Here is a 9,279-nt window from a genome sequence, read left to right as displayed (position 1 = left end):
TAACATCCTGGCATAATCGAAACCGGTTTCCCAGCGTCTCGAAATCACACGGGTCAGCTCTTCCCCAGTTTTTCCATTCATCTCTCTCTCTCTTTCATCCTCACTGCAAACGATTAAAAGATTTAAAATGTACTGAAGGATTTTAACACTCGTCCCCTCGACGCCAAAAATCCCTCAATTATCCGGTGCTATGGCCCGACCTTGACCCCGTTTAAAACGAAATAAAAATCGTTGATCGCAGAGGAGAGAATTCTGGTTTTCACGAAAAAAATCCTCGAATCGAGAATATAATATTCTGGAATCAGGAATATCTGTATTCCGGAATCCGGGATCTTATATTCCGTAATTCGGAATAATATTCCGGAATTCAGGATGCAATATTCTGAATTCCAAAATGCAGAATAATATTCCGGGATTCGATATATTGCATCCTGAATTCCGGAATAATATCCCGAAGACTTCCTCGCATTGCGCTAACGACGCGCCGTCCGAATTTAATTTACTCAAAATTATTAATTAAATTGAGAAATAAAACTAATTTATTTAAATTTACTTAAATTCGTATTTACTTCAATTCGGATGCTACGTCGTCAGTACATGCAATCTTTTATGGACGCGACGGATTTCAATGTGAGGAGGTCCCCGGAATATTATTCCGGAATTCAGGATGCAATATTCCAGATTCCGGTATATTATTCCGAACTCCAGAATACTAGATCACGGATTGCGGAATACATATATTCCTGATTCCGGAATATTATATACCCGATTTGAGGATATTTTTTTCCGTGTTCAGGAACATGTTACGGTTTTTGAGGAATCCATCGTCAATTAGCGCATGTACGGAGAGAAATATTCAATAAAAATTACGTATCTTTTCCGTAATTCCGGAGCGAAATGTGGTTGTAGGAAATTTTACGGAACTGTCACGGAATTTATCCAGAGCGTTCGGTAATTTTTATCTGAATCTGCTGTGAAAAATTACCATACCGTCACTTAAATGTTCTGAGTCGATTCCGTAATCGGTGAGCGAGTTGTGAGTTCCGTAATTTTTACTGAATATTTCTCTCCGTGTGGAGAAAAAGTTGGAGAAAAATTACCGAACAAGTCAAGTAATCATGAAGCGAATCCCATTTTTAGTACGTTTTCACCCTATAACGGGATTAAAGTGCGAGACGAATAGTGAATTTTCCTACGTTGGCCCGGGAAAATTTACTAAACGTGAGAGTAACCTGTCCCGAAATAGTAAAATTTACCCTGCATCCCATAAAAAATTATCTTAGTGAACATGAATGATTGCTCAATATTGCGTATAATTTTTCTGTAACGAAGAATGATTTTTTACCGAACACGTTCGGAAAAATTTCACTGCCATTCATGTGGCAAATTTTACTGCACAGGAGGATAATTTTCGCATCCATAAATGTATTTTTTTTATAGAATCGTAAAACATCTTCCACAAGCAGGTATTTTTTCGCTGAATTGCATTTCGCCCCACGATAACCTTTCGTACAGTAAAATTAGCTACGATTTTCTAGAGAATTCTTCCCATCCAAATTTCAGCCAATAGAATTCCACTATTCGACTGTGATTTTATATATTAAATACGGTATTCAACTGATAATTTTTGATAATTCCTGGTCGAGTGAGTCTCTCATTGGAACTGACAGACTGATTTTGTTCCATAGTGTCATTCTCTTGGCCGAAATTTGGTTGGAAAAACATATTCAACATACATATCTGTGAAAACAAAAACTTTTTCTTCTGTAATGGCCACGGGAGAAGGATTTTCGGGCATTTCCTTTGGTACCCAAAAGGTATTTCCCAAATACCTCTCGGGATTTTGTTAAATCGCGTTAATCTGAAATTTCAAAAACTCCATTACCATCCCAAACACAAAGCTGAAGGCAAATATAAAGTTAATCTGTACGGTCAAGTACATACAGCGGAAAATACTGGTCATGAGCGGACAGGGGGTTGGGGGGGGACTGCAGAAGGAGAGAAAACAACTGCAGAGAAGACTAGAGTGGTCGTCGGCCTCGTAGAGCTGCGCGGTTGGGCTTCCCGGTGTAGTCTCCTCACTTCTCAAAGCCTCAGCCACTCTTCCTCTCTCGGAGCAATCTCTTTCCCACCTCCGCACACGCGAGCAACACTCGGCTTCGTGGTGTACATATTCCCGGGTGTCGTTGAGTTCTCGAGCGAGAAAAGGGGTCTAAAGGGCCCCCTCACGATGAAAGAGGCGGGGAGGGGGGCATCGACAATTCAAGACCGCGAGCTAATGGGAAGCTGTAACAGAGGGAGATGAGGATATGTGTATTGTTTACGACGCACGACGCGGTTAGCCATGTTGGATTCCTGGTGGAATATTAGGTTCGAGGATGTTTGGAAATATCGGGGGGTTTTTGCTTCCCAATGGAAATCTTGCAATCGTTCACATTTCACGTTTTAATTTTTTGGGGCAGGGTAACTAAATATGGTCTGAAAAGTCCAAATATACGATTTGTTAATGGGATCTCTATGGGCGAATGTTGTATGAATGCATTCGTGCACTGTTAAAAATCGTCAGAATTTTCTGCGCCAAATTGCGGAAATTTTTATCGTGTTCAAGTTACATTGAAATTTCGGGAATTCTTGTCATTGAAAATTCAGCACTTTGTGGAGAAATCAAACAGAACTGTAAATTTCCGTTCCATTTTCACTTGAGATGAATGGAAAACCATCAAATTCTGCACTGTTAAAAATTTCTTGAAATTTCAGTCACAGCGTTATCTGAATTTTCGATGTTGTGAGGTTGAATTCAATTTCAAATTAAAGTGTTCACTAAATTTCTCATTCGTCTTGAAAATTGAAGTGAATTCAGATAGTTTCTAGTACAATTGAGAGTTCAATATCACATTGAGCTGAACGTCCAATCAATCTCAACCTCAAAAGTATATCGAACCGAATTTTCCTGCTATTTACAGTTTCCACTGATTCAAAGATTGGAAATTCAAGTGGAATCGTCACTCATTAAAAATTCCCAACATTTATATTGGAATGTTCACCAGTATCTTGTAAACTGTGCTTCAAATGCTATCGAATTAATCACCCCAACGATTAAATATCCAAATCTGTAAACCATCCGTTTCAATATAATTAACGACATCAATTAACGACATAATTGTCTTCTAATGATTAAAAATCTTCCTCCAAACAGATTCCCCCAAAGAACAAAAAATGAAAAATTCATCAGGTATTTCAGTGAAGAAGGAATTTCAAAGAATTAAAAAACCCCTCGAATTTAGTATGCACAACGGATCATCTCCGCTGCATGCCTGCAAGATGCCTCAATATAGTCTACGGGTCCCAGAATTTTTCTCCAAGTATCTGAAGCCACCGAGAGGCCCACACTCGTGCGTTGCCCCACTCCCCCTCTCCCAGTCGTCATGCAACTCTCGGTGGGCCCCTGGACCTCGGGGCCCTTACACCCCATTTCCGCTAACTCTCCTCTTTCTCACTCCACGTGTTTCGTGGGGCACCTGACGCTATGATTTCACCCGAGTTAGTGTGAACATGGTGTAGAAGAGATCGGGCCCTCAGCCTAACCGGTGGGTTACGGCCAACAATGACGCCCAGTTGAACGCGACTGCTCTCGCACTCACCGCGGTTGTGTGAGGGTTTTATTTACATGGTTATACACTCGTTTTTTTCCCCTCTCATTCAACTTTTATTTCATTTAAATTTTTTCTGAGTGATTGCACACCATTTGATCGGGCTTTTTGAGACTGGTCGACAAAGTTTTCAGTGGAGTTGGTGCAGTGAATTCGATAAATCCTTTTCTTGGTTTTATTTATTTATTTGTGAGGGGAGTAAAAAAAGGAGAGAATGTGCGGGGAAAATAGTGTTCAATGTCCTTTATAGAGATTTAACAGGACTATTGAAAACTGTTTGGTGGTGTTTGAGAGAAGTTTTCGGATTTATACAGGCGAATTTAATGGACTTTGGGTGAAAACAGAGTGTTTTATGGTGAAGGATTGTAACGCGAGTACGAGAGCACCGCTGTGCCTGAAAGAGAGGGATTTCGCAAGGGTTTTGGCTTCGCTCGAGAAAGTACTTGATATCGTGCCTTGTGGTCATTTGTTCTCAGTAAAACGATTACCCCTTTATAAGAAGTTATTCTACATTCAGTGTCATTTTGGGGGCATGCTAATTCGATCTTTGCGGTCTTTTTGCTCTTCGTCTTGACAATTAAAGACCGGAAATTCCAGTGGAATCGGGTGAAAAATGGGCGAGTGCGACGATGATTGCGCGGTTGATGGGGTGATATTTTCGATGATTCGGGGAATGGGAGGGATTTAATGATTTATCCTGGAATTGTGGCGACGAGGGAATTGTGGTAATTCTGGGGGAGTTGGAGAGCCGATCGTCTGAGATGGCCACCCTAGGCCTCTCCAAGGTTTTCATATTGGACAAGTACTTCACGGAGCTGCAGAAGTTCTGGGAGACTGAGAAAAAACTTCAAGGTATTATTAATAAAGTTTGGGGGGGATCCCTCCCCCGTTAATGACAATGTCAATGATGGACTCATTGAAAACTATTGCTGAATAAATTCTGCCATGTCTTGAGAACAACTGTGGCGAAATGGTCCGATTTTCGTCAATTCGGGGTAGAATTTATCTCTCTCTGACGATTTAAAGAAAAATAAATCATTTGACTTTGATGTGAATGATTTTTTTTCTCTGTAGTGGACCTTTAAAATCATGTGGATGAGGTAATGACTGAGGCAAATGATCCATCACAACCTCAGGCACATACACTTACCTGTAAACCATAAAAAGTACAGTGTAACCGTTACGATGCCAACTTCCTACGCTAGGTTCTGAGCGAGCACAAGAGGGAGGGCAACGGAATATCCTCGGTACCCTGGGCCTCTCTCCAGCCACCAGACGGGTTTTATACATTTTTTTGTTTTTGTTTTATTCTCCCACTATTCCTTCCTCGTACCGTCTCTCGCACAGATCCTCCACAGTTTGACTACCTGAGCCCGAGTCTATCCTCCTCTATTATTCAGCCACTCTCTTAATTCTTATCCCTCTTCTTGAGCTTGACCGGATGCCTTCCATCTTGGGTTGCCATATATACTCGACCAACGGGTCCTTCACTCTACCAGGATCAAATAATCCAGCGGGAGGGAGGTATATCTGGGGTAATTATATCTGTCTGGATGGATCTGTTGTCAAGGGCTTCATCTTTGAGTTCATTACACATTTTTTAGGGGAGGGGAGTCGAAATTATTGAGTGCAGGGAACGCTGTTGGAAAATAATGACTTTTCACGGACACTTTAGCAATAGTTTTTGAGGAGAGCGACACTGAATTCTATTCAGGAAGCGAGAAAGGATGAAATTTGAAATTTCAATAATTATTTCAACAAATAGGAGTGCAGGATTTGACTTCTTGCGGTGGAATAGGAGTACAGTTATTTGGATAATTTTCAGTTATTTCCATTTCATCGCATGGCATAAATAATATGCCATGTACACCAATATAAAAAATAATAAATGAATTATTATAATAAGTAATAAATTAAGTTCTGGTATGAATATGCACAGAGAAAAATAAATGATTGTCAAAAACATGTAATTGAATTTCAGGCACATGTACCTGATGGTCGGGGATATGTCACTGATTTTTGTAAATGTATCACCAATTCAGTAGCGAAGCGGTAGAACGATTTAAGTCGATTTCACTCTTGGCTGTTTTCGAGGATCTTAATCCGCTTTATAAAAAAATTATGACAATAGTTTTGCTGTCTGCCTCAGAACTTATTTGTGGTACTAAACACTGACTAGGATAAATCATTAGCGATTTTTATCCCTCGAATTCGGTGACAAAATCACTGAATTTCAGTATTTCATACTCGTTGATTGGAAATAGTTTTCTGAAAACCCCTGACACGTCCTGGAAAATCAACGTTTTTTCTCTGCACTGATAGAAAGAATTAGTTATTGTTAATGAATGGATTTGGTTGGAGGCTTGGGTCTATTCGGTCTCACCAAATGTTGATTCGTAAATAGTTAAAAAATGCATATTTGAGGACCCAAATTTGACTCGACATCCACCTCTCAAGTAAACCATTCGTTAACTATTAACGAATATTCATTTGGTCATATTCAACTCTACCATTCATTAATAGTTAACGAATCTCCACCACGTTGTTATTCAACCGCTTCAATTATATTAATAGAATACACCTTCCTGCGGCCATTTTGCGGTCATCCGTAGCAAATAAAATCCTCAACATCCAATTAATCTTTAAATTATTCTTTGCCAACGTTTCAAGTGCTAAATGCACTCCTCTTCAGACCAATATTTTTATTTTATCTAAAACGAATACATAATTAAGTCAACCCATTAATTATCTGCTAGTCTCTATTGCAATACAATTGTGGACTTAATGTAAAACTTCACTTAACACATAAGATCAGCGCGTAATTATATATTTTCTTATGGCCCCAGGAAGGTGTATTCTCTTAACGAATCTCGTTTGGAATAAATAAATCATTCTATCAGCGTGTCTTCAATCCGCAAAAACGTCGAATACTACATTTCTATCGGTCGAAATTCAGGAATCCAATACTTAATTTTCCAATGACAAACTTCGTAGCACTGATAGAATGATACCTTTATTCGAAACGAGATTCGTTAACTATTAACGAATGACCGAGTTGAATGTGGCCAAATAAATATTCCTTAACAGTTAACGAATGGCTCATTTGAACGGCGACAGTCGAGTGAAACAAGGCTCCTCAAATATACATTTGTTAACTATTAATGAATGAACATTTGGTAAGACCGAAAAAACCCTATCGCCCAATCAAATCCATTTATTAACAACAACTAATCCTTTCTGCTAGTGTGGAAATATCACTTTACAACAATTTCTGCGACTTAAACACGAACAATTCACAATGAATTTTGAATACTGTAGTAACGCCATCGTTCACACTATTAAGGTTATTTCGAGTTCAAAATTGCTAAATCTGTTGAAAATTATCGTATTATACACATCTCTAAATCTTCAAAAGAGCCCTTTTCATTCCGACCTCCTCAATTAATAGCCCCTTCAACTGGAAATGTAAATTGAAATGTTAACCACAGTGATTCCGATTAGTGGATGAATATTGATTACGTCGAGAGCACGGAAAAACTAAAATATCAATCCAAGCCTTTTGATCATCATAATTAAATCAAAGCTCCTTTTATTCCTCGAATTACTCCGGCTTCTTCATAATTAATTCATTGTAATTCCCGATACGAACGATAATGACGGCAGATACCGGAAATATCGGGATCCTGTACATTTATCGTACAATTTTCCCCACAAAGTTTGATAGATGATCTGACTATCTCCCCCCCACAATTTTCAATGATAAGCACACGCGAGCACCGATGGCAATACCCTTGATACCATAATTCTTCAATTTGCATACGACAGAGACTGGAAATCCCTTCATCATGTAACTCGCAATGTCGCGCTGGAATATACAACCACGGACATTATTCAGACATGAAAATTGAGTTTTCAACTTAGCCCCCTGCATTGCTGATCGATAAGCCCTGAGACGGGTTACGAACACTCGTGTTAAATCACAAATTAATTCGAAATCGGAACTCTTACCCAATATCCGTGGTGGCGTATTCTGCAGGGTATCTCAGAATTCCTCGTACATAGCGGAAGTTATTTCGAGACGAAAAGTCTAATACAGTTTTTGTCTCCGGCGCTGTAAAGTAGTATATCCAAACTCCAAGGGAGGCGTTGGGTGTAACGAGGAGAAGTAAATTTGAAATGCCCGACAAAATGATAGTATATTGTGCGCCATTTTCCCCGCCCGAGGTGCATATGCTATTTTTTAACACGCCTGCAAAGAAAAGTTGGCATTTTGCTTTCTGATGAGCGCGAGGAAAGTGAAGACTTTTCGCTCAAGGGTGGAAAGTTGTTCCCGAGGGAGGAAAGTACTGATGACTTTCCTCCTTTCTTCTTTAGAAAAATTCCAGTGCTAGTACTGGAAAAATCCCAATCCACCGATAACGAAAAATTCTAGTGCTGTTAAGGTAAAATTTGTAAGGATTTAAGAGAAAATTTCCGGGGATTTCTGTAAAAATTTCATATAAGAACCGGAAAAATTCACGTGCTACGCCCTATCAAGCTCTCTTAAGTGTTATACACGGATCAGGTACTGAGTATCCGAATATAAGGGTCAAAAAGTGGAGGTTAAAAAATGAGGATCGCAATATTAGAATCAAAGATGAGGGTCAGAATATAAAAGTTAAAAAAGTAGATGTCAGGCAACGAGAATCTAAATATAAGAACTAAAAATGGTCATCAAAAATAATATATACATGTCGCCAATTACAAGCTCATCATTCGACCTCAAAATGTCAATGATTCCCAATATTTCCCCACACGGAGAGAAAAATTCAATGAAAATTACCAGAAAAAAACGTAAAAATTACGTTTCGAAACGTAATTCGCGAGCGAAGTAAAATTCAATAAAAAGTGTGAGTCGGAACTGAAATTGTACGAATCGCCACGGTAATTCTACGATTTGTTCCGTAAAAATTAATCCCCCGTCTGATGACTCACACCGCTGTGGAGACAACAAGTCGTTCCGTAATTTTTCCCCAACGATTGATAAATTTTACGGATCGGAAAGTTGTTAAAGTCAACTCCCGAGTCGAATAATTGGACCTGACAAATTCTACTTAGGTCTCTCCGTTCAGAACTGAATAGGTCTTGGGAAGCCTCTTCCCAAGTGCTTCCGAGACCTTTCTACCTCTGGTTATGTCCCACTTCAGCACTTGTTAGGTGTAAGCAGGACTTGCATTCAGACTTTCCAAATCCTTGCCGGTCCCCGTAATTCTATGGGCCTATATTAAATCTGCGTTCATATCCCTATTTACTCATGCGTTATTGAAATAAAAAATGCAATTATTGTTTTTTTTTTAATCTCGAAAATCGACATTTCACGGGAGGGTGGAGGGGAGATGCATGTATGCGGAGGCTTTCAATTGAAGACCCGAGTTGTAGACACGAGTTTGTAGCAGCGATGTCAGACAAGATATGAATGCTTTTTTGGGCTAAAATGAAAGAGCGGGTCGAGAAATAGCGTGCTAGGGTCTCTAAAGATGGTTTTGAACCAGCGGAGACTCCTAGACCCCACTGGACAATGTTGTCACAATTGCGCTTTTCAATTGAAAACAGACATCATCTTTAGAGACATTTGTCATCTTTAAAGACT

The 9,279-nt window shown here is 39.4% G+C and overlaps 1 protein-coding gene across 1 annotated transcript in view; it reads left to right on the top strand.

The window, feature by feature from the left end:
* Positions 1-4,411: 4,411 nt before the first annotated feature.
* The window catches only part of LOC107037327 (unconventional myosin-IXb), a 31,311-nt gene continuing 26,443 nt past the window's right edge, over positions 4,412-9,279 (top strand). The window contains exon 1 of the mRNA XM_015255832.1: positions 4,412-4,502. Coding sequence (XP_015111318.1) covers positions 4,412-4,502 — 91 coding nt within the window. The remainder of the gene's footprint in view (positions 4,503-9,279) is intronic.

The sequence above is a fragment of the Diachasma alloeum genome, unplaced genomic scaffold (genome assembly GCF_001412515.2).
Source record: "Diachasma alloeum isolate Michigan unplaced genomic scaffold, Dall2.0 Dall_scaffold_00177, whole genome shotgun sequence".
Lineage (NCBI taxonomy): Eukaryota > Metazoa > Arthropoda > Insecta > Hymenoptera > Braconidae > Diachasma > Diachasma alloeum.
Note: the sequence above shows the minus strand (reverse complement) of the source record. Positions and strands in the feature narration are given on the sequence as shown.